Source organism: Meles meles, chromosome 18, assembly GCF_922984935.1.
Source record: "Meles meles chromosome 18, mMelMel3.1 paternal haplotype, whole genome shotgun sequence".
In the NCBI taxonomy this organism is placed as follows: Eukaryota; Metazoa; Chordata; class Mammalia; order Carnivora; family Mustelidae; genus Meles; species Meles meles.
In genome coordinates, this window is record NC_060083.1 from 51,090,295 (window position 1) to 51,116,103 (window position 25,809).

General features: G+C 40.9%; 1 protein-coding gene across 3 annotated transcripts in view; it reads left to right on the forward strand.

Moving 5' to 3' along the window:
* HELZ (helicase with zinc finger) overlaps positions 1-16,604 on the forward strand; it is a 185,307-nt gene extending 168,703 nt beyond the window's left edge. For all 3 annotated transcript variants that reach the window (XM_045984510.1, XM_045984509.1, XM_045984511.1), the window contains exons 33-34: positions 8,838-9,090; positions 15,400-16,604. In XM_045984510.1, coding sequence (XP_045840466.1) covers positions 8,838-9,090; positions 15,400-15,734 — 588 coding nt within the window. In that variant the 3' untranslated portion in view covers positions 15,735-16,604. The remainder of the gene's footprint in view (positions 1-8,837; positions 9,091-15,399) is intronic.
* Positions 16,605-25,809: the final 9,205 nt, after the last annotated feature.

Below are 25,809 nucleotides of genomic sequence, written 5' to 3' on the forward strand. Positions count from 1 at the left end.
GTTGGGCTGTCGTCTAAAAGTAAAGGAATAATCTGATTGGCAGGAGACAGACGTAGAAGGAAGAGCGTCTTCCTGAAAGAAACTGAGAACAGTGCAGAACAGCAGGAAACAAAATATGGTCAGGAAATAAGGACGAAGGGAGGGAAAGTATGGTTTATATCTTTAATTAGCCCACAGGGCTGAAGTATAGGTGGAAATCCAAAGGACATTCTCTGTTGGAATTTTTTTCTTTTTCCCCAGACAAGGAGGCTTTCTCTGAAATTTTATAGCTGTGGGTCCTTGTCTTTCAATGTAAATTTCATAGAAATTTCCCTCTGTGGGGGAAAAAAATTGAAATTTTAAACTCATTGCCAGAATGCATTTTATTGTAGTCAGTTGGCATGCTGTATAGTTTTTGAATTTAAATAACTTAAATAGGCTTGTATGTGGTATCACATTTGAATTACTTTAACAGGTAGAGCATAGTTTTGATGGTTGTTAAAGTTGTTGATGGATTATGTTTGGACATTTTTTAAAAAAAGATTTTATTTATTTATTTGACAGAGAGAGAGAGATCACAAGTAGGGAGAGAGAGGCAGAGAGAGGGGAAGGGAAGCAGGCTCCCTTGCTAGCAGAGAGCCCGATGTGGGGCTCGATCCCAGGACCATGGGATCATGACCTGAGCCGAAGGCAGAGGTTTTAACCCACTGAGCCACCCAGGCGCCCCTGGACATTTTTTTTTTTTAAAGATTTTATTTATTTATGACAGAGAAAGATAGTGAGAGAAGGAACACAAGCAAGGGCGGAGCTGGAGAGGGAGAAGTGGGCTCCCCACTGAGCAGGGAACCCAGTATGGACTCGATCCCAGGACCCTGGAATTGTGACCCGAGCAGAAGGCAGACGCTTCACTGACTAAGCCACCCAAGCACCCCTATGTTCGGACATTTTAATAAAAAAGAGTTAAGGAGCACCTGGGTGACTTAGTCAGTTGGGCGTCCAACTCTTGATCTCAGTTCAGGTCTTGATCTCAGGGTTTTAAGTTCAAGCCCCACATTGGGCTTCACTCTGGGCACAGAGCCTACTTTAAAAAAGAGTTACAATATATTCTCATTGAGAAGGACTCTGATTTATTGAAGACTCTTTTCAAAAACAGAGCTTTGAAAGTAGTTGAGGCCTTGAAGAGCATTTATTCTCACTCCTCCTTTTTAAAGGCGACCAAGGCACCAAGATACCGGGGGACTTGCAGCTTAAGCAGTTTTACTAATTACAGCGGATCTGAGACTCCAGACTCCCGGGCTCCTCTGCTTCACACTGTTCTTCAGCTTTTTATGGCACGAGTTAGGTGTCTTCCTGGAAAACAATACGTGATTGCGATTACGTGAGGTAGACATGTGGGTGGGGTGGGGAGGACCACGTTGTGTTCCTGGGACCAAAGAATGAAATCTTTGGCTCTATGAGGTTTTCCTTTTTGGTGGGGAGGATGGGAGGAGGGATGGTTCATTTTAGAATTCTTGATTTTTTTTCCCCCCCAAATTCTTGATTCTTAAAAGCTGTCTGGTTCCAGCTGCTGAATGTTTGACTGTTTAAATGATTTATTCAGAAATCTCAAATACCAGAAAATTAACTATGAGGAATGTACTATGCTTCTCAATGTTCTTCTTCTTCTTCTTTTTTTTTTTTAAAGAAAGGGAGTGATGGGAGGGGGAGGGGCAGAGGGAGACAGAGAATCTTTTTTTTTTTTTTTTTTAAGATTTTATTTATTTGAGAGAGAGCAAGCGAGTGAGCGACGGGAGGAGGGAGAGGGACAGGCAGACTCTGAGTTGAGTGCAGAGCCTGACACAGGGCTGGATCCCATGACCCTGAGATCGTGACCTGTGCTGAAATCCAGAGTTGGATGCTTAACTGACTTGAGCCACCCAGGCGCCCCCATTTCTCAGTGTTCTTTAAATATAAAACAAAAATTCTCTGGCATTACCTTGTTTTTTGAAGCTAGGAAATTTGCTTAATTAGGATAATTATGGTTCTTCAGAGAAAATACAAATAGTTATGAGTTAAAGGCAAACTTCTGTGGATATTTATTTCCTACCCAAGCTGACACTTCTCACTGTAGGAGGCGTTGCGGTCTGTAATGGATAACTTGACTGTTTCATATTCAAGAAGAGTAAACAAGAGCCAGATAGAGTCAAGGTAGCTCAAAATGTCACAGCAGCAAATCTGACGTTTCTCTCTTAGATGTAATATTGCGTTCATTCTAGTATCTACTCTATTACCTTGTGTTTGGATGTAGGAAAATAACATTGCTTGGTGGGAAGATACTGTTTGCAAATTGTAAGTGCCTTCGCCTGTGAACTGCTTCTGATGGTATTTTTCTTTATTTAGAACTAAATTGATGTTAATGCACTTTGCTACAAAGTCACATTCATTTCAGTATACCTTTCTTTTAAGAAAAACAGTAACAAAACCCGGAGATAAATGTACCACGGTTTGAAAAATTAAGATAAATTTTGCTTCTATCATTATGATTGAATCTTATAAACCTAATGTTGACATTAAAGTTGTTTCTAAAGTTCTGCTTAGATAATGCATTTTATTTTAAAAATAATTCCTTTAAAATGATATAAAAGAAATAATGAAGAGTGTCAGTTGTCTGGACAAGGGAATGGTGGTGGCTTGGATTATGATGTAGCCACGGAAATGTGAGATGTAAATTAAGTCAAGATCTATTTGTAGTTAAAACCTACAGGAATGGGGCACCTGGGTGTCTCAGTCATTAATCATCTGCCTTTGGCTCAGGTCATGATCCCAGGGTCCTGGGATCGAGCCCTGCATTGGGTTCCCTGCTCAGTGGGGAGCCTGCTTCTCCCTCTCCCTCTGCTACTCTGCCTGCTTGTGCTCTCTCGCTTTCTCTGTCAAATAAATAAATAAAATCTTTTAGAAAAAAACCTACAGGAATTCCAGATGGGTTAGATATTGTTTAAGATGAAATGAAATAAAATAATCTGTTTCTTACTTCTACTAGCCACATTTCAGTTGCTCAGTAGCCACATGTGGCTAGAGGTCACCTTATTGAACAGTGAAGGTACAGAACATCTCCGTCGTCACAGAAAGGTCTTACAGACAGCAGTGCTCTAGAGAAAGACTCATACCCTTCAGCTCTTTGAAATTGTCTTACATTATATTTTTGATAATGTTCTATCATCTCTTTTCTCTGGGTCTCTTTCTAAAGCATTTGTTAGACCTCCTGGACTCTCCATATCTTTTTTGGTCCTGTCATATTTTGGTATCTTTGTATTTTTTCTTACTTTCTGAAAGATTTTTTAAAATTTAATTTTATCTACAAACCCTCCTATTGCATTTTATATTTGAGCCCACAAATGTTTTCATTTCCAGGAGTTCTTTATTCTAAGCTTTTCCTTTTTCATAATGTCTTACTTTTGTTTTTATAAACGTAATGCCTTTTTCGAGGAAACCAGTTGAGTGTTTGTTGTTACTGTCTTATTTTAGAATTTTAGTAAGAACTAAAATAATATTTCAAAAATATTTTTAAAACATCATTGTTACTTTTTTTCCTCTGGGCCTCCCTTTTCTTCTGTTTGTTTATCTATGACCATCTTTTGTGCTGGAAACTCTCCTTATATGTCTAGTAACCTTCAATTGTCTATGTCACTAACGAGCAACTTGGGAGTTTTGTTCACGTCTTAGGACTTACTGCCTGGCAGGCTTTTCCCTGGGGATCTTTTAATGCTTGAATTCCTCTGGTGGTTGGGGGAATGCAGAGTGAGACCAGCTGTTTAGCAGCACATTTAACATCCCCCCCTCCAATTTTATCCCTTTACTTTTCATGGTAGCTGGTGTTTCTGCAGGGTGAATTGGTTCTCATCTTAGTTTGTGGCTCTAACTCCATGCTTCTTTCACAGATACTGTTCCTCCATTGAGTCTCCATATGGCCCAGAAATTGTGTCCTTTATTAATGCTGGTCATTTGGTCCTGATTGTTGAGGGTCTTTTATATTAACTTATTATTATTTTAGTGGAGTCTTGAACCAGTCTCCCCCACTAACTGGGAATCATGCCTTTAAAAAAAAAAAACTGTTTTATAATTTATCAAGTACCTTTTTTTTTTTTTTTTAAGATGTTATTTATTTATTTGACAGAGAGAGATCACAAGTAGGCAGAGGCAGGCAGAGAGAGAGGGGGAAGCAGGTTCCCTGCTGAGCAGAGAGCCCAATGTGTGGCTCCATCCCAGGACCCTGAGATCATGACCTGAGCTGAAGGCAGAGGCTTAACCCACTGAGCCACCCAGGCACCCCTATCAAGTACTTTTCAGTAGATTATATCACATGAATCTGTAGACATTATTGTCGCAAACTGTAGTTTATCCATCCCATTTTGCCTAGCTTGCTAGTGTTGATTGTTTTCAATCTAACAGGGATACCCCTCTCCTCCCTCCTTTTTAGTTTCTTTCTTTTTTTCTAGGTTACTCTGCACCTCCCTAAGAAACTCTAGCACATTGCTTTAAACATGAGATGATAACCTTATGAGGAGCTAAATTGAAGTAAGTTAGAAGAGCCCGAGAGTGCTTTATATTCACAGATTTCTTCTTCAAATCTTGAGAAAATTAAATGAAAATATGGTATTCAACTTTCAGCATTTTAATTTTTGTTAAATATTTATTGACTGTCAAAGAAACTGAGTTTGTAGCTTAAAAACCTTCCTAAGAAGAAATCTTCACGCCTGGATAGCTCACTACTGAATTCCTTCAAACATGTTAAAAAAAAAAAATACTACCACTTTACACAATCTCTTCCAGAGAATGGGAGAGAAGGGAACACTTTTCAGCTTATTATATATGGTCAACATTATTTTGATACCAAAACTAGTCAAAGACCGTACAAAAAAGGGAGAACTACACACTGATATTTGTGAACATTAATGCAAATATCCTCAACAAAACTTCAGTAAATTGAATTCAGCAATATATAAAAAACAGAATACACTATGACCACGCCAGGTCTTATTCCTGCTCTGGGCCAGTCGGCATGTGGCACCTACTTAAAGTATACACCTGTCACTAGTTAGGGAGTGCGGAGTCAAAGAATGCAAAGCTGGTTCGGTATTTGAAAATAAATCAGTGCAATCGATCAAACTGTCTAAAGCGAAAAAATCACAAGATTGTATCAAGAGATATTACCCCCTCAAAAAACCCCCCACAAAGCCACATACATTTAATATAATATAATATCTGTGATGTATAAAAGCTCTTAGCAAACTAGAAATAGAAATTCCTCAACCTGTTAAAGCTACCATCATATTTAATGGCAGAGACTGAATGCTTTCTCTTTAAGACTAGGAACAATATAAAATGTCCACTCCAACACTCCTGTTCAACATTGTATTGGAAATCTTAGCCGAAGCAGTATGGCAAGAAAAGGAAATCGAAGGCATGGGGATTGGAAAGGAAGACATAAAACTCTCCCTATTCAAAGATGACATTATTATCAACATAGGAAAGCACAAGGAATCTATCCAGAAAATAAACCGACAGGAATCCTCTACTAATATGAATATAGCAAGATTTCAGGATATAAGATCAACACACATAAATCAGTCTCATTTCTGTATAATAGCAGTGTATAATTGGAAACCAAAATGTACAAGTCAATACCATTTACAATAGCTTAAAGAAAAATGAAATACTTAGATGTAAATCTAACAAAAACTGTACAAATCTGATGCTGAAAACTACAGAAATGCTAAAATGTAGTTTATTTGGTATATGAACCAATTTTTTCACTTGTCATCAAGATTTCTCTGCCTTTACTCAGATTCCTTTGAGGACAGATTCGAAAGTAGCAAATCATATTTTCATGCATTACCTTCATCTGTGTGTACCAGCAGACTTTTAAAAAACAATTTGAAGTTTTGGTTCCTTTTCTGACAGAAAGGATCAATCATATTTATGATGTGATTTGAAATTGAATTTCATATTTCATCTGCACATTCATCTTTGTCAATAGCTGCTTAGGGACTCTTATAATAAGTATGTTACACAGTACTTCCACAGTTCCTGCTGTGCATGTCAACTGTGTGATTTTTTGTGGATTTCAGTTGAATGATACAAATGATACACGTTTTCTGAAAAGCTTAATTTGGTATTGTCTCCTTTCATTTCAGCTTTTCCTCACTTTCTGATTTTTAGTTTTCCTCATTTAAGCTTTGCGGTTTATGTGTATCTGTTCATCGTAAAAAGATATTTTGTTTTTACTACCAGCATACATATGCATAGTATTTAATGCAAAAAGGCTTATAAAGCTAATACCTGAAATTTATATCAGTTTATTTAGTGTTCTGTATCACCAGGGTATTTGATTATCATAACCTGTTCTTTCTGAGGCCTTAACAGATGTTAGTTTTGTATTTTCATATTTACATGTAAAGACTTTAGAATGTGATTCCTGGCAGATCGTGGCTGGGCTTATTACTAAATACTCAGGGCATGGTGATACAAAGAAACACTTCATTTTGATTCTAGGAGCTGATGGTCTTGGTAACAACCCTTGATAAAAAAGACACATTGCACAGGCTATTGTTATCAGTCATTCAGGGATTACTTAGCTCTAGAGACAGTGAAGCATTTTAGGAGCGTTGGTTACTCTACGGAACATCATAATTTAATCATAATTTAATCATCAAATATGCTGATTAAATTCACAGATGGCAGTTATATTCTAGAAAACTGGAATCACATTCAGAATGATCTTGATCACTGAAAACATTCTTTTAAAGCAGAGCAAAATTAAAGGTGAATTTCAGTATTATACTTAAGGACAGAAGAGCAATAAAGGTACACGAAAAAAAGAACTAGCCAGATGGAAGGATAACTCTTGCCTTTGTCATCCCATAACGAGAGTTTAGAAATGAAGAAACAATCTGGAAACTCATCATTTAATAGTGAGAAAATTGCTCTCCTCCTGTCCTTTCCTGCCTTCTGAATAAGGGCAGACAGTCCAAGCCCATTCCCTTTCCTGCCTTATATCCTAGTGATTCATCTGGGATGACTTTACCCTCACAGTGCTTATATCCAGTGTCTTCTGTTTAGTTGGCTTGAGAATATCAGTTTGCTGCTGTTTTATATTCCCAGCAAACATCCTGTGATTACTGTGCTAATTCATCTCTCTTTCTCTCCTTTGTAATCTAATCTCCTGTTCCGGATTTCCAGTTACTGCTAACAACAGTGGCAAAAGACAGATTCCTCAGAACCATAGTGATCACAAACTGAATAATAAATGTTACAGTTGGGGAGGCGGGAGAGGAGTGCAATAGTCCGTCAGTCTCATTCCATCATTTAAGATCTACGTGGGGTCTTACCTTTATATGCTTATTAAAACACTTGTATGACAACAAACCCTTCCTGTGTGCCAGGAACAGTGCCTAATGCTGTGCATGCTGAACTCATTTAGTTCTCACCACAGCCCTAAGAGGTAGGTCCTGTGGGTAACGAAGCTCCGTTTACAGACAAAGCTCCCAAGAGGTTGGGCCACTTGCCCAGGTGACAGTGCTGGCTGGTAAAAAGAGGTTTGCAGCCTCAGTCTGGCTCCAGACTGAGGCTGCAAACCTTACCGCCCCTCATGCTGCCTTGCCACCAAGACAGAGGCGGAGTGTCGGTCACAGCAGTGAGGCAGGAGGGAATCGGAGAGTCTGTGGGCAACGGTAAAAACCTTGAAATGGCTGACTGATGGCTCTTGTTGAGAGCATTAAAGGGATCTGGGCTGTGCAGTTTAGGGAGGAGAAGATACAAGGAGTAAGTTAGTTGGGTTTCAGATTTATAAAGGATGGTTTTTTTTTTTTGTTTTTTTTTTTTTTTGAGAGAGAGAGAGAGAGAGGCGAGGAGCACAAGTGGGGGAAAAGGGAAAGAGATTGTCTCCTCTGATGTGGGGCTTGATCTCATGACCTCGAGATCATGACCTGAGCTGAAACCAAGAGTCAGATGCTTAACTGACTGAGCTACCCAGGTGCCCTAAAGGAATTTTGAAAGAAAGATTATATTTATTTACTGGAGAGAGAGAGAGAGAGAAAGATATCACGCATGCGCGCACACATGAGCAGGAGGGAGGGGCAGAGGGAAAGGGATAAGTGTGGCCCAAGACGAGGCTGGATCCCAGGACCCTGAGATCATGACCTGAGCTGAAGGCAGACGCTTAACCCACTGAGCCACCCAGGTGGCCTAAGGAATTTTTGAAGAGAATAATGTTCTGTGACAGTCGAAGACTGTATGTGAAAGGATGTGCAGAGAGTGAGCGCAATCAGGAGCGCTTCATGTGGGGTTGGGGGAGTCATGTCTTGCCATCAAGTCTAAGGAATAATAATAAATCGGGAGGCTGTAAAGGTTTGGCACGGGAGAGAGGTCGAGAATGGGTTACTGTTCAGGGCAGCTGTGGTTCAGTTGACTGTGACTGTAGTTTAATTTGAGCAGGTAAGTTTCTTCGTTCTTAATCTAATGTTACCTAAGATGGCAATCTTAGATACCAAAGACAGGTCTTAGAACCAAAGACAGGTAGTTGAGCTCTGTTGAGCTCTGTATCTTACAGATAAGAAAACAGAATCAGAAAGTAGACGTGTGTCATCATAGGACTGCCTGCTAAGGGCCAGAACTGAGTTTTGAACCCAGGTCTCCTGAACTGGAGCCTGAGCTCCAGAGCTCAGGCTGCTTTTCCGGGCCGGGTGGTAGGGAGGGGGTCATCGTCACAGTGGACAGTATTTTGAGCATTGCTATATAATACAGTGCGATTGCTGTGTACCGAAGTGGGGCAGGGGGTGTAGGTGTCACTGATTTACGAAATGCCCTTTTTCTTTGTGTAGTATGAACCCAGAGGACCTGGTCGGCCCTTGTACCAAAGAAGAATCTCATCTAGCTCAGTCCAGCCTTGTTCTGAAGAAGTAAGCACTCCTCAAGACAGTCTTGCTCAGTGTAAAGAGCTTCAGGACCATAATAACCAATCTTCTTTCAACTTTTCATCCCCGGAGTCCTGGGTAAACACCACCTCATCTACCCCCTATCAGAACATTCCGTGTAATGGATCCAGCAGGACAGCTCAGCCCAGAGAGTTGATCGGTAAGATGGAGTTGGTGGGTTCTTCCAACCGCAGTTGTAACTGTCCGCTCCCGGATACTGGAGTCCTTCTTCCGCTCCCCCGGCCCCTGTTGACATTATTGTCTTGGGATAATATCAGATGCTCTTAGCTCATGGGTGTGTCTCAGGCGTACAGTGTTAATTTAATTCAGCACTACGTTGAGTCCATGTTATGCTCTGGAAGGGGAGTAGATCTGTCTCTGGGAGCTCATCACTTTGATCATTTTGACCTGTGGATGAATGAAAGAAGTGGAATTTAAACTGGATTTCTAAATAGAGTCACCTTTGCTTGGGAGAAGTTTGTTTTCTGGCTTTTGATCAACCCACCCCCACCCCCACCCCAGCCTCTCCCCAGGATTAGGGGTGGGGGGAGTTTGTTGGGTCAGCATCAGTTTTCAAGGATTTATTGTCAATAAAGTCATTGACAGTTTGCTACACAGTAGAGTTTGGCCAGGAGAGAAACTAATAAAGTCCAACATTTTGAGATCTAGAAATCTTGTGTTTGTTCCTTGTATTCTAATGGACTGAGAAATCTGAGGCTAAAGGGGGGGATAAAAAAAGGCATAGAAAGGCATTGGAATGGCCCTATACTGTGTAGTTCAGTGAAATCTGAAGTCTTTAGCCTTGAATGCAAGTAAATGCACTTTTATCTTTCCTCTTTTTTTTTTTAATATTAAATGTGAGGAAACAAATGATATTATTTGAGTTCTCCAACCTGTAGCCTTCTCTTTGTAGGCTATAGACACTGATTTTTGTGAATAAGCCTGTGATCTCTGTTGGATGATTTTCTGCCCTGGTGGCATCGACCTTTGTATTTGAATTTAATTTTGTTCATCTTCAGAATGTGAATCTGTTGTTTCTGTAACTGCCCAGTTTTGAGTATGTGCCATGTAGGCGTATTTTTAGAACAATAGACATAGTAGGACAAAAGCATTAGAAAGATTTCGGTTTTGTTTCCTGGCAAGAGACATTGTTGTCATTTTAATTTTTAAACGTTCATGGACACCTACAATGTATAAGCAGCTGTATTTTTGCTGAGGTTCCTTTGTCATTTTAACGGTGTGACATACATACGCTCCTATTATCATACCTGGATTTCTTGAGAAATGTCTCATTACAAATCAGTGATAAGGACTTGTTAATTTTTAGTTGTTTTGTTTATTATCATTTACTTTTAAATTATACTTTCGTTTTTATTTTTAAATTTATTTTTATTTTAAATAATTTAAAATTCAAATTCAATTTAGTCAACATATACTGTATTATTAGTTTCAGGGGTAGAGTTCAATGATTCAGCACTTGCACAGAACACCCAGTGCTCGTTACATGACATGTCCTCTTTAATACCCCTCACTCTGGTACCCCATCCCCAACCCCTCCGCAACCCTCAGTTTATTTCCTAGAGTTAAGAGCCTCTTGTGGTGTTCTTCCCACTCTGTTCTTCTCTTATTTCATTTCTCCTTCCCTTCCCTTATGTTCATCTGTTTTGTTTCTTTTTTTTTTTTTTAAAGATTTTATTTACTTATTTGACAGAGAGAGATCACAAGTAGGCAGAGAGGCAGGCAGAGAGAGTGAGAGGGAAGCAGGCTCCCTGCCGAGCAGAGAGCCCGATGCGGGACTCGATCCCAGGACCCTGAGATCATGACCTGAGCCGAAGGCAGCGGCTTAAACCACTGAGCCACCCAGGCGCCCCTCATCTGTTTTGTTTCTTAAATCCCACGTATAAGTGAAATCATATTATGTGTCTTCCTCTGACTGACTTATTTCAGTTAGGATAATACACTCTAGTTCTGTCCGTGTCATTGCAGACAGCAAGATCTCATTCTTTTTGATGGGTGAGTAGTTATTATAATTTATTTTAAGGACAACGTCCTTTCTCTCTCTCTCTCTCTTATTTTTTTTTTCCCCACCTTAAATTGTAAGGTAAGTTTTGGCCCAAACCAGTAAAAACCTGACTTGAACTGATATGGTAGAAAGTTTCTAAATAACTGTCCAAAGCACATATCATTTTATGGGGTCCTTTCCACAAATATACGGTTATTATATTGTCATAACTAGCAGACAAATTGTAGTATTCTTTAGCTGAAAGTAACAGTTAAGTGTTAAAAAATGAACTCAAGACCACGAGTTTCCTGAAGCACAACTTCCTATCCATTAGTATTTATTTATTTATTCCTTTTAGAGGAATGCAGCCTTAGCCAGGGGTAATCAGAAGGAAGATAGTCCCCGCGCGGGCAACTCCTTTCTGAAGTTTGAGACTTCTTCAGTTAAAGAAAACTGTTCATATTGAATTGGATTGGTATTTAAAAGTGGTCATTGTGTCTGATGTGGTCATATTTTTTCCATGATTGAAAGCCTGAGAGCAGAGAATTGTGTCTGTGACCTTTCTGAACTTTGGATTTCCTGTTTTGTCACTGATCACATGTCCCGCTCTTGGACAGTGTCTGCTGAGGAAGAAGATAAGCGGATAGGTTTTGTGTGCTTGAGGAGCTGGGGTCATGGGCAGGCTGGTCACACGGCTCAGCCTTTACGCCTGGTGGTGTCCCCCCCAGCCCCGCCCCAGGGCGCTGCATACTCCATCAGACATTCTCTAGTGATGTTTGGGTGAAAATGTAAGATTAGCTAGAGATACGCACTTTTTTTTTTTTTTTAAGATTTTATTGATTTATTTGAGAGAGACAGTGAGAGAGAGCATGAGCGAGGAGAAGGTCAGAGGGAGAAGCAGACTCCCCATGGAGCTGGGAGCCCGATGCGGGACTCGATCCAGGAACTCCGGGATCATGACCTGAGCTGAAGGCAGCCGTCCAACCAACCGAGCCACCCAGGCATCCCTAGAGATACGCACTTTGAAGAAGATCACTGGGTGTCAGATTAGTGATGGTTTTAAAGGATGGTTTCTCTTCTTTGGAGAATACGTGATAAGTCACATTAATAGACATCTCAGATTTGTGGTTCATTAAGTGTGTAGGCATTAGGTGAAACTGCCTCTGTGCTTATTTTGTAAGTATTGATTATTTAGTTGAAAATATTTTATACTCTAATTATATTGTCACGAAAATGAGAACATGGTTAACTAAATCTTAGTGAATAAGAACAAGTTTTTGAACAACCAATAAAATACATTATGGTTGCTAGTACAGGCCACTGTTATATTGAAATGTTTGCCTTTTTTTTTTTATGTTTCAAGTTTTTATTTAAATTTTAGTTCACATACAGTGTAATACTCGTTTTAGGAGTACAATTTAGTAATTCATCATGAAATGTTTGTTAAACTAATGCTCCTAAAAGTAATTGTTTTACAAAATCAGTGACATCATCGATAAACAAGTGAGAAATGTTCTAAAAATATGTTAGGTGGCTTAAGCTAATTTTTTAAAAAGATTTTATTTATTTATTTGACAGAGAGAGACACAGCGAGAGAGGGAGCACAAGCAGAGGGAATGGGAGAGGGAGAAGCAGGCTCCCACTGAGCAGGGAACCTAGTGTGGGGCTCAATCCCAGGACCCTGCGATCATGACCTGAGCCAAAGGCAGATGCTTAACAATTAAGCCATCCAGGCACCTCCTTAACCTAATTTTTAAAAAAGATTTTATTAATTTATTTGACAAAGAGAGCACAAGTAGGCAGAAAGGCAGGCAGAGGGAGAGGAGGAAGCAGCCTCCCTGCTGAGCCTAGAGCCTGATTTGGGGCTTGATCCCAGGACCCTGAGACTGACCTGAGCCGAAGGCAGAGGCTCAACCCACTGAGCCACCCAGGTGCCTCTTAAACTAATTTTTTAAAAAGATGTTATTTATTGGGGAGCGGTATGAGCGGTACAGGGAGAGGGTGAAGCTGACTTCCCTGCTGAGCAGAGAGCCTGATGTGGGGCTTGATCCTAGAACCCTGAGATCATGACCTGGGCCAAAGGCAGACTCTTAACCAACCGACTGAGCCACCCAGGTATCCCTAAACTAATTTTGAACAATGTTATGAATTTTTTAAAAAAAACATTCTATTTATTTATTTGTTTGTAAAGAAAGAGACAGAGAACAACCTTGTGAGCAAGGGAAGGGTAGAGAGGGAAAGGGAGAGAATCTTGAGACTCGAGCTGAGCCTGGAGCCTAATGTGGGGCTCTGTCCTGTGACTCTGAAATCATGACCTGAGCCAAAATCAAGAATCAGATGCTTAATGAATTGAGCCACATAGGTGTCCCTGAACAAATTCATTAATTTCTTAAGTTTTAAGGTAGTACTCTGAAATTAGCATGTTGATTCAATGAAATGCTAAGACTGAAAAGTGAAGTATTTTCACTTTACCATGTCAGTGCACAAATAGATAGATAATAAACATAGGGGAAAAAATCCGTAAGCATCAGTAATCAAAGACATGCAAATTAGGGCTGCAACAAGATATTTATTTATAAAATAGGCTAAGACTGAAAACAAAAAACAAAGAACCCCCAGTGTTGTGACTGGGTAGAGAAACGGGCAGGCATTGTTGGCAGAGTGCATGTAGGCAGTATCTATCTGGGGGACGTTGGCTGTAGTTATCGAAAGCTGTAATTATGTATATACCTTAGGACTCAGGCATTATCCTTCTAGGGGTTTATCGTAAGGAAATAGTCATGAATATTTTAGAAATATTTGTCTATAATAACACTTATCACAGTATTTAAAGGTGTGAAAAGTTGGATTATAATCCAAATTTCTAAAAGCCAAATGTTACCTAAATAACTTAGGAAAAGTCTGTTATATGATGTCTTTAGGAAGAAGCACACCAGGTTAAGGCTTATCTCTGGTATAGGAAAAGGTGAATGACTTGTTTTCCTCTTTGACTTTTTCTGTAGTTTCCAAATTATCCTCAGCGAATATGTATAATCCAATACAGTGTTAGTGAAGGGGAGCAGCATTTACCACCCTCAAGTAAGGTTTTTTGGCATAACGATTATTTTAGGCTGATTATTTTAAGAAACTATACGCAGAAGCTTTGAAAACTGGGTGAGAGTTACCCTTTTGTAAGAAAGTTGTACATTTACAAGGGAAATCTCTATTTGTTAGAGTATCTCCCTTTCTGTACCAGGAAGAGGAGGAGGATTCTGAATTTCTGGAAAGTATCCCTGGAGAAAACAACAGTTGACCCTTAAAATAACTTAACCCTGCGTAACAACTTCACCCTTGTGCACTGGGCCTTTCCTGGTAACCTTGCATAACCGCCCCCTCCCCCCAACATCTTTTGCCTTTAGCTGGAGATATTATTTAATTGCTGGCTTGGGCCATGTCAGGGAGTTGTTCAAGTTTCCTGGATCTCCCTCGTGTATACAGAAGGCGTACATGTTTATTAAACTTTTGTTTGTTTTTCTCCTGTTAATCTGTCTTAATATAGGGGGTGTCTCAGCTAAGAATCACAAGAATAGAGGGAAAATCACTTTTCCTCCCCCCCCACTTTAGTTAAACATTTAAAAGATTGAAAAAAGCAGTGTTTAAAAACAGGTCTTGGTTTAGCAGACAATAAAATTAGGGAAGAGTGGAGTCGAATCTTAAAGGATGTTAAGAATCAGGCAAATTACATATAGGAAATGTGAAGAAAAATTTATAGCCATTTTTCCTCCACCATATTCTTTGTTTACTTATATATTATAAGAAAAGAGGGCATTCTTAAGAAACGGAACCCAGGGATGCCTGGGTGGCTTATTCGGTTAAGCCTCTGCCTTCTGCTCGGGTCATGATCCCAGAGTCCGGGGATGGAGTCCCACATTGGGCTTCTTGCTTGGCGGGAAGCCTGCTTCTCTCTCCGCCTCTGCCTGCCACTCTGCCTGCTTGTGTGCTCTCTCTCTCTGACAAATACATAAATAAATAAATAAAATCTTTACGAAATGAAATCCAGTGTTACTTTTACTTAAGTTAATCATAAGAGCTGTTTGATCAGAAGTCCACATATATAGACCCTTTCTGTTTAAGAAAGAACATGTATGTTCCCATTTTCAAAGTTGAGCAGTTACTGTAATAAATATCACAGCGTACACATGTAAAACAGATTTTTGAAGCAAACCTTCGGCTTTGACCTCTCGTTTTTATATGTCAGCTATTCCAGTTTGCATAGTTCATTCTTTTGCAAGTGTTATTAATGAAATGGAGACGTTTGATTAGATGTGTTGTGATTTCAACATTCTGTGGCAGAAGTGGTCCGTCCTCGTGGCTATACTGTCACTGAGTTCCTGGAGGTGAGAACCAGGTGTGACACCGTGAGCCGACGAGATGCACGGATGTTGCTGGGCATGCCCTCAAATCCTCATTACTGTTCTCTGCTTTTAGTTCCACCCAAGACCGTCAAACCCCCTGAGGATCAGCTGAAGTCTGAGAACCTCGAGGTGTCCAGTTCCTTCAACTATAATGTGCTGCAGCATCTCGGCCAGTTCCCCCCTCTCATGCCCAACAAGCAGATCGTGGAGTCGGCCAACAGCAGTAGCCAGCAGAGCTCTGCGGGCGGCAAGCCCGCCATGTCTTATGCCAGTGCTTTGCGGGCCCCTCCCAAGCCCAGGCCCCAGCCTGAGCAGGCCAAGAAGAGTAGCGACCCTCTGTCTCTGTTCCAGGAACTTAGCCTGGGGAGCTCGTCAGGCAGCAATGGCTTTTACTCCTATTTTAAATAATCACTTTTTTTTTTCCCTCAAGGGAGAATGTTTTAATTTCTGTTTGTATCAGTAGAATTAAGATAGTTGGACTTCATCTGTAGATGCACAGTTCCCTTTGTTTTCATATTAAATATGTTCTCACTTACTTGCTTTGCTGCTAGACTTGCGACTAATTTTTTAAAAGTATATTCCATTATTTTGCATTTTTGACGTGAGTCTTTTGACAGCTTTTATGTAGAATAAAAAATATTTTTAAATTTGTGTATTGTTACATATGTTTGCATCAAGCTAGCAGCTAAGAGGTTAATTGTGCAACTATTAAAAAAAAAGGAAAAAAAAACTTTGTCTAAAATGTATTTAAAAAGAAAAAAAATTGTAAGTAGCATTTACATTTATTCAATAATATTACCATATGCTGGGTTTCTGTACCAGAAATGGCCAGTTGATGTACAAATGTATGTTATTTTTGCTTAAATTCATTTAAAATTTTTTAAAATAAAGGGGCAGCATCTTCTAAATACTTTAAGTTTTATCAGCTTTTTTTTTTTTTTGTGACAAGATGCTGCATTCTAAAACTTTTATAGTTTTAGACTATGTATGATGTGCTGTTGTAATCTCCATCCACTGTAGGATAGAGTTAAAGGCATTCTTTGCAGGTGTATTTTGTATGCCACTGTTTTTTGTAACATGAAAAAACATTGGCATATTTAGTTATTTTTTGGACAAGCTATACTTTAAGCTTGTTTTTAACGTTAATTTGATAGTGTGTGTGTGTTTTTTTTTAAACAAATCATGAAGCTGAAAAATTTTTAGGATTGTTGGTGCTTAGTAGACTTGATAACTATTTTAAAAATGCGTGAATTTAGTAAAATCCTTTTTTTCTCACTATGCATGTGTAAATGTTTGTAATCTGGCTTCCCCCCCTCTCCAGTGGTATAAAGAATTGTGCCGCTCTAAGGTTTGGTTTTTTTTTCCCCCCTCCAGTAAAAATTTTGGTACCTTATTTGATGTTTACATTAAAATGTGACATTATATATGGCAATTCCAATATTTTGCTAACTGTTTTGTTTAAGGACAGCATTAAAAAGAAATATGTTTGTCCAAGATGTATCAAAATTCATCAAAATCTGGGGCAAAAAACTACCCTTGTTTTTCATGTCTTTTGATTCTTATAAAATAACCCCACTGAACTTGTATAAAAATATAAAATTTAAATAGCTATCTTAATTATCCTACAGTCTAAAAATTGTTTTGAATGAACTTTGGTAAAATCCAAAGGAAAACATTTACCCTCTTAAAACTTGTGGTCTTGTAACACATTTGAAACAATGCATGTCCTTATTGTTTTCCTGATTTGGTAGTACTACTTTTCTACTTCAGAGATATCTTGAAACTACAATATAACTTTTTTTAAAAAAAAATAAGATAAGGTTGGAAAACATTGCTAATGAACCAATGGATCCCAATGATCCTTTCCAAAATAGTTTTTTGGAGGACTACTTTGAATAGGTCATCCTGTATTCACAGTACATTTTTAAAACGGGGTTGAAAAGGACCAGGAGTACAGAAAACTCCTTACATCTCTTCTGGGTCTGGAGTTTAGTTGCTGGCGGCCAGCTACAACGCCCCCCCCATCATCCTCAGACAGTTTAGGAGAAGAGAATGCCTTTAGTTCAAGGTTAGGGAGCCTGCAGGACAAACAAAGAGCACCTCCGTTCTTCCGATCTGTCCTTCTGCTCAGAGTGGGTGCCCGTCATTTGCCTGTGGCTTTCCGTCCGGGGCCACGAGTCTCCGTGTGAGGCAGCAGATGGAGACGTGTCGACTGCAGACGTGTTAATGGTTAGTATAAATCACAGTTGGAAAACAGAGTCGGCAAGTTCCAGCACCACGTTTTCTCTGGCTGATGTCAGACCGCCGCATTTAACTAGGTCAGATTTTGCTTGAGATAACTTTAGTCACAAGAAAAGAAGAAAATGTTTCGCCACATAGCTATGTATTTCCGATTCTCTGATGAAACTCAAGACATAGCCCAAACGAAGATTAGATCTCCCTGATGTGAGGATGTCTGTGAGAAATCGTTTTTTTCAGTCGTGATGATTTTCTCCCCCCGCCCCAGCAGAAATGTTCGGGAGCGTTTGAGAATAGGAAGACAGAACTGGCACGTCAGGGCTTTCAGATAATCCTTTGCTGTGGAGTGATTGCCTAATTTTCGGTTTTCCGTTCTTGAACCTTTAAAAAGCATCAGTTTGAAATTATCTGTATTTATAGTTAAAGAGGTCAAGGGCACACCCCACCGCTTTACATAAATATACTGACACGGGAAGCTTTGGATAAGGAAGTTGCTAAGTCGTTGGGACAGCCTTGTTTCAGCAGTTATTTCCAAAAAAAACCTAGAAATAATAGCTATTTATCCGTCCCCTGCTCTCCTGTGTCCAAGTGTCCCTCATTTCCTTACTGTTCCTGCAGCTAGTCAAGGATTCGGATGTCGTTTTCATCTACTACCTTTTTAGATTCTGCCTCGAGTGCGCATTCTAGCACACCTGCCCTTCCTCGGCATCACTTAATGCCATCTTTCCAGCCATCAATAATGGTTCTGAGCAAGTCTTACTGCAGGAATCACTAAATTTCTCTCAAAATGAGGCGTGACTTCTGAGGGCCGTTCATGCTGTCTGGGTATTACTTAGATAGTATTAGCAAGTACCCACAAAGCAGACTTAGAAACAACTTAAGTGCTGGGTTCAACCTTAGAGTCAAGATGGAACTTTTTTTTTTTTTTTTTTTTAAGAAAACTTGATGTTAACTCTTGGATGATACCAAGTATTACCAGCTTCCTTTTCTTCCAGAACAGATTTCTTTTCAGTGAAGTTAATTGTTCACACGATGTCTTTCTACTTCTTTGTTCTTTGTATCACTCTGAGGTTTTTCCTTTTTCTTGCCAGAACTATTTTTTTTTTTCATCTCACTTTTTAATTTCAGTGCTACTTGAGATTTTCTTTTTTTTACCTGAAAGAAATTCTTTTGGGTGATAGCCCTTGTAGAGTATCTATGTTCAAGGTTTTTCTCCGGATCTAAAAATGAATTTTTGTTAAGGTTCGAAGAAAAACTCATTCAGTGTAACGTGGGTATTTTCTGGTGTGTTTTTAAAGGGGGTTTTGGCTGCCAATTTGGCACACACTTTGCCAAATTGTTTTGGCAGAGCTTTGTTTTTGATTAATCAGTAGTTAATTATTGACCATTTAAACTAACATGACCTTAATTTTCCTTTCCTCAGACAGATAGACTTTCTATGCAGGTCATTTTGTGTATATGAAATAACAAACGGCTTTGTGTGATTTTTTTTTTTCACGAGAGATACTAGAATAAGTTCAGGTTCAGTGTAAACATCAGTTGGTCTTTTCAGTTCAAAGAATTGCAGATTAAGTAAAATAAGCAGAATTCCCACTGAATAAGCATTACCTAATTAAACATAGCAATCTCCAAGACCTATTTGCGAAAATAGTTTTCTTGTTTATGGAGGCATTGAAATTGCTGAGAAAGCTAACTGAATTTCCTCACTTTGAGATAATTAATATATGGTATTATCTCGCTCTAGTGTAGTTACCTGACATGTTTAACATTTTTCATGTATATACATCTTAAGAGCAAAACTGTAAACACAGAAGAATGTATCTCTAGCCACCTTGGCTAGAGAGAGCCACCCTTGCCTAAGAGCCAGGGGTGTGAAAAAACAATTTCAAGTTAAATTTTAGATATCAGCTATTGTTCTTAAGAAAATTAGATTTACGGAAATAGTCCTTTAAAAAGAGACAGCGGTTAGATAGCATTGTTTCATATCGGAGTTGTCTCTGAAAAGGGAGTCCCAGAAAAAGTATAAAAATACAAGATTAAAACTTTAAATATATTGAGACATACAGATTGCTGCCTTAAAATGTAATTTAGGCTACCATCCGTTGTTTTTTTTTTTTTTTTCCCCCTTCTAGCTCCACAAAGGTAGTAATTTGTCCTCTACGATTAACCAGACATTTCTTGCGAGCCTTCCCCCCACCCCATACAAAAACCCTTAATTTCTACCACCACCCTCCATGTCTTCCTAAATCTTGGAAGTAAATGTGTTAACCTGAGTTTGCTTTCCCCTCTTTGCCCTCTGATCCACAAACTACCCAGCAATTAGGAATAATGGATAATGTTCTATGATTTCTTGTTCAAAACATCACGTAGCGATGTCCATCATATTATAAAGATACGGTCATGAAAGAGTACGTGGCATGCTCGTCTTCAAAGTTCTCATATATTAGGCATCTTGCCTTTCCCTTCTACTTGAAATTGGATATTTATTTGCTGAGATTTTACTGTAAAGCTGCTAAATTCACACTACTTTCATACATCTGTTCAATTAGCAATCGCAAGACCATTGTTAAAAGGAGTGAATCTTACTAACGTTTAACATTCTAATAAGACACATTCAGAAAATGTATTGTTACTACTTTAAACTAGAATATCAAACATTAAAAATAAGACATTTTTAATGTAACATTTGAAATTTTTGAAATGATGGAAAATATCTACTTTGGAATAAACTTCAAGGAAATAGTCACAGGAGTTTCTAAATTTTTTTGAAGGGAGAGACCTGATAGAACAATCTAGACTTAGTAATGTGAGCTGTGGTTAAACCCCAACCCCAGTTAGACAGTTGTCTGAAGCTTCTAAAACTGGAGCGTGAAGGAAACCCAGAGACATTCATACACGTATAGTTTTCAGCAATCAGTATTAGGCCAGACTTTATTTGCAATTTGTTCAACAGAGAGATTTTATTTTGATACAAATATTAAGCATAAAGCATAGTAAGTTTTATATAATTCTATGAGTTCATTAAACGATATTATGGGACTTTCATTATGTTCTTGGGGTGTCTTTTTAGCTATTTCTGCACCTCATATAGGAGGCGTCTTCTGTATTCCGTTTTGCGTACTAGCATGTGACTGCCTGCAAATCAACTTTTTCATTAATACCTTTTTTTGATATTTGAGAAGTGAAGGGGGTGGAAGGGGTAGCCAGTGACGGAGCTTCAACACAGAAGTCCACCCAGTAGTATCTGTTTAAAGATCTGTCTTATTTTAAGATGTTTAGAAGCTTGAGCAGGGAGGAGCAGTGGTTCTCAAACTTCAGCTAGCATCGGAGTTACCTGGGATCTTGTTGAAGTACAGATGGCTGGGCCCTGCCCTGGAGTTTCTGATCCCAGGCTGAAGCCTCATCATTTGCGTTTGCAGTGAGTTCTCAGGTGACGCTGATGCCGCTGGTCCAGGACCCACACTTGAGAACTACTGGTCTAGAGAAAGTCCGATGGTCTTGCCAACCGTGCATGTCTTTGCTCAGTGTAAACAACTCACCACGTGAGAAGTTTTTAGCAGTTACGATGCCGTGAGTGGAACAGTGATGGAGAAAGATCTCTGCGGAGTGACGAGAGCCTCTGGGGTGGCTGCCGCCACCCCCTCCCCCACCATCGTCCACCCCCATTACAGTCTGTGCTACTCTCCCACGTTAGGGTGCAGGAGCTCGTGCGTTGCTAGGCTGAGATTGGTTTTGTGTACCCTGCAGCCTGGGCTTTGTTCTGGAAGCTGTGCATCTGTTTGCTGGGCTTAGCGTTGGTCTTGGTCCCTGCACATGGAGATGAGAATTGTGAAAGGGAGCCGTCAGAGTGGCACGGTACAGGGGGCCCGGTCCTACGATGGCAGCGATGTGGAGCATCAAAACCGATAAGTAATTCCCAAATAATGTGTGCGTGGTTTTTACAGCTTTTCTGGGGGGAGGGGGTGTGGGCCGTGGAACTTCAAAGGCAAAGGATTTTACTTTCCAAATGATGCGTCTCTTAGGTTAACAAAGTTACGCTGGATTCTCTGCCAGCAAGCATTAGGGGAGCCTGAAGTGTTGTAGATGGCAGAAAATTGGTAATTGTCTCTGATTCCTTTCCTACTTAAGACAAACCTACATATGTTTGCAACAACAGTCTGGGGGGATCCACACCAACGAAGCACGAGTTACTCATAAACCATAGGTGCGCATGTATGAGCAAGATATTTTTGAGAAAGAAACTGAGAAAGTCTTTGGACATTTAAAAAATTTATATATTATTGTCATTGTTGGTAATGCTCCCCCCAGACTGCAGCTTGAGGGATATTGGGCTCTGACTCTGGCTTTTAGTTTGGCTTTGAATTTACCGAGATACTAGAAGGAGAAAAAAAAAATACTTCGAAAGCAATAGATTCTAGAATGACTTAGGTGTAGAAGTACCCACGATAAGCATCAGAGAAGGCACAGCTTTGGAATTCTTCAACCACAGCACTTTCTCCTTGAAAGGCTTGATTACCCTTCCGTGGGGACTGTGTCCACGTTCAGCACAGTTTCCTCTGTCCGTGTCCAGCCCACAGGGAGCTCTGGTTGATTCCCATTTGGCTTTGCACGATGCCTTGCATACAAAGACCTCTCTCTTCCCAGGTTGAAGTCCCAACCTGTGGGTCCCACCTGAGAACCTTTCTCAGTCCTCCCCTCCCATCCAGAGGAAGGGTCTTGGATTTCCATAGATCCAGACCGTGCCTGCTTCCCGTCAGTCCGTGTATAGGACACTGTACTGTAGCCGCTTTTCCTGTGCCCGTCATCTGACCTGATTCTTTGGAACCCATGAAGGTACTGCTTACATGTAGTAGTTGTATCCTAGGTAAATATGGTGATGAAAATACCTCTCCTCTAAATTATAAAGGTAATGGGTTTTGCATTTTGGAATGGGTCCTGTTATTAGTGACAGGTTTGTGTGTGTGTGTTTAATGCTTCAAAAAATACAGTTCTTACCTGAACTTTGTTTAGCTAACGTCATACAATCAGTTACTTAGCAAATCCATACGGGGTCTGTCTTTGGCAAGTCTTCCAGAGGGAGGCTTTATAAAACTGAGGTGGTCTGCCTAAGGCTCTCCCCAGGCCCGTTTGTGCAGCCATCTAATAATCTTAATTTCTGGCAAAATTATAATGATTATTTTTTCTTCACAGTGAACGATACCTCATCTGAGAGGTTCTAATACTTAAAGAGTTTATCCTTCAAAGTGAAAATGACTTTGTACCATAAAATAGCCCCGAAGGCACTCTCCAGGGTCTTTATTTTTTTCCTTTTTGGGGAGGAGGGTCATTTTTTTTTTTTTTTTTTTTTTAACCTGGTTTCGGAATTACTTTATCCGCTTTGGTTCCTTCGAACAACTTTTCCATTTTGGGGTGGGGCGGGGGGGGGATCCGGGGTCTACACTTCTTACATTGTGATCATTGTCTCAGTGAAGTTCTTTTGTCTTAAAAGATTCATGGTAACACAAAATGTATTTTACTGCTACAACTAAAATGTATTTATAATAAAATGCCTTTTTAATAATTTGGAGATTGGTTTATTGCGTGCGAACCACAATTCCGTGCTTTCTTTTACTTTTAGGATCCACGGTCTGCCAGAAGTTAGGCACAGCACCTTGACCTCATTCATGATACTAGCCATGAAACTAGCCGCAGTAACAGCTCAGTGTTCATTTGTAAAATTCGAACCAGTTTCTGGAAATCTGTGACCGGACTTAAATCTCTTGAACCTCAGCGGTAGCAAAGGCCTGTCATATTTATAAGGGCTTAAGGTGTGACCTGCCAGTGGGCAATGACAAAATGTACCCGTCTCAGAGAAGTTGCCATTCAACGCAGATCTGAGGAACTGGGGGGAGTCACCGAGGTCGCTTGTTAATGCTGGGTTTGTGCAGCCCAGAGTTAACTACAGAACTTGTAAACCTAGTTTGCATCAATATATGATATGGGTGGGATAATAATACATGACAGAGTGGTGTGACAAGCATTAATCCAACTATCCCCCGAACCCCAGAATGCTGGCTGTGCAGAAAATCACCCTGAGTCAGGGTCTTCTTTTTCGCTGGGGGACTAACTCTTTGCATCGGCCGTGATGCGATGTTGAGAAGCATTAGCAGGTCACAGAATGTTGTGGGCCCTGGCGGTTTTATTTTTAACATCCTATTAGTGTGGCACCATAAATCTAAGTTGACTACACTGTGCTTGGAGTTTGTAAACGTAAGTGGATGGGACCGTCAGCCTCTCTGAAGGACAATTTCTAATCCTTACTCATTGCCGCAAATCAGTTTTTAAGCTGGGTATCTTGCTTTCTTTGAGTTGCACTGATACGATATGACATAAATCATCTCTGGATTTTGGAAAGAGAAACACTTCTTTACGTACAAATCAAATGGATTTGGAGGACTCCCCGAGCGGCTGTCTGCTCTCGTTGAGGTAAGCCGGGCCCCCGTCTTCAGTGGGAAAATGCAAATAAGACCCCCAGGTGCTAATCCCAGTGTCGCTCTGGTGCTCTTCGGGTATTGTCCCGAGAATGAGATTAGTGTGAAAGTTCGCGGGAGAATACAGTTTCATCGATACTTGCAAGGTGGGAACATGGCGTATGGAGAGCAGGTCAAGCACGGAGACGGGAAGGAAGCTGACTTAGTGGAGGGTCTGTGCTGGGGCAGGGTTGTCTGTTTGCACTTGGCTTGGCTGAACTGCAGCGTCCAAACACCCATGTGGTGGCTCTAAGCGGCTGTAGCTCCCTTGGTCTGAAATGGACTTTGCTGCTTGACCCCCAGAGCATCCTTCAAACGAAACAACCCCCTGGTGGATGGAAGTCCTTTTTCTTCCGGTTTGAAGGACCCCGTCCTGCCCCAGTGCATCCTGCCCACTGCAGCCAGACTCACTTTTCTGAAGCAGACCCACTCGTGGTGCTCCTTTTCTGACAAGCCCTCGGTGGTCTGCCGTGACATCCTGAATTTTTTTTTTTTTATGATTTTATTTTATTTATTTGACAGAGAGATCACAAGTAGGCAGAGAGGCAGGCAGAGAGAGAGGAGGAAGCAGGCTCCCCGCGGAGCAGAGAGCCCGATGCGGGGCTCAATCCCAGGACCCCGAGATCATGACCTGAGCCGAAGGCAGCGGCTTAATCCACTGAGCCACCCAGGCGCCCCAACATCCTGAATTTCTTAATTGGACTTTGGAGGCACCTCCCCACCCCGACCCCGTCTTCCAGGCACCGCGTACAGCAGACCAAATCAGACCACTTGCCATTCCCCTCTCCCATCCCCCGGGAGGAGCCCCGGGCTTCCTTGCCTCTGTACTTTGGAGCATGCCTTCGGCACTCCTGCCTCCCAATTCCAGGTCCCCTTTGGGGCGCTCTGCTTGCTCAAGACTCTGCCAACTCCAGCAGCTGGAATTAGCCCCCTTTTCTCGCTGCATGCGATCCAGCCTTCCACCTCTGCTATCCCAGTGTGTGCTTCACAGGCAGGGGGTTGTGAGTTTGTGGATGACAGAGACAGTGTCCTGTGACCTCTCCACCTTCAAGCCCTATGTCTTTTACATAGCAGGCCCTCGAGCACCTGCAGAACTGGCTGGCTCACGGGCTTCGATCCGAGAGGAACTTCAAGACACTCTCCCCTCTGCGCTGAGGTCCTCTGCCAATGCAAGTGACAGCTGGGCCGGAGTGATGGCCTGGGGTGCCGGAGGAATGAGCTGTCCTGCGCGGTGACGTCCCCACCCGCCCCACACAGCTCCCGGAGCAGTGACAAAACAGCAGCATTCACCAGTATTTGGTGTCTTAGCAGGTATCACTGTCGGAACCCTTCCTTTGACAGCTTCATCACGGTCATGTCAGTCTTGATGGATGCTGCCCGCTTTAGGTTGTCCCAGTCGTCGGCGCATACCTGCCATGCAGAGCTGGGGAAAGTGACGAAATGCCCCTTTGTCCGAAGCCAGCTCTGGTTGATTGTAAATCCACAGAGGGAGGTAATCAGATTGAACAGAAGCTGCAGCTTGCAAAATCCATGGCATTATCCCACTCTTAGCTCATTAAAACTGCTGCCCTACAAATTGATTTGAGCCACTGTTTCGGGAAACTGTGATGCCAATCCCCGGGAAGAACGTGGCTCTGGTGAGGTGCTCAGAGGAGCCAACAAAGGATTCTGGAAGGTGGGCGTGGCTGGCGGGCTCCGGGCTCCCCGGCAGAGCAAAGGGGAGGAGAAGGTCGTGT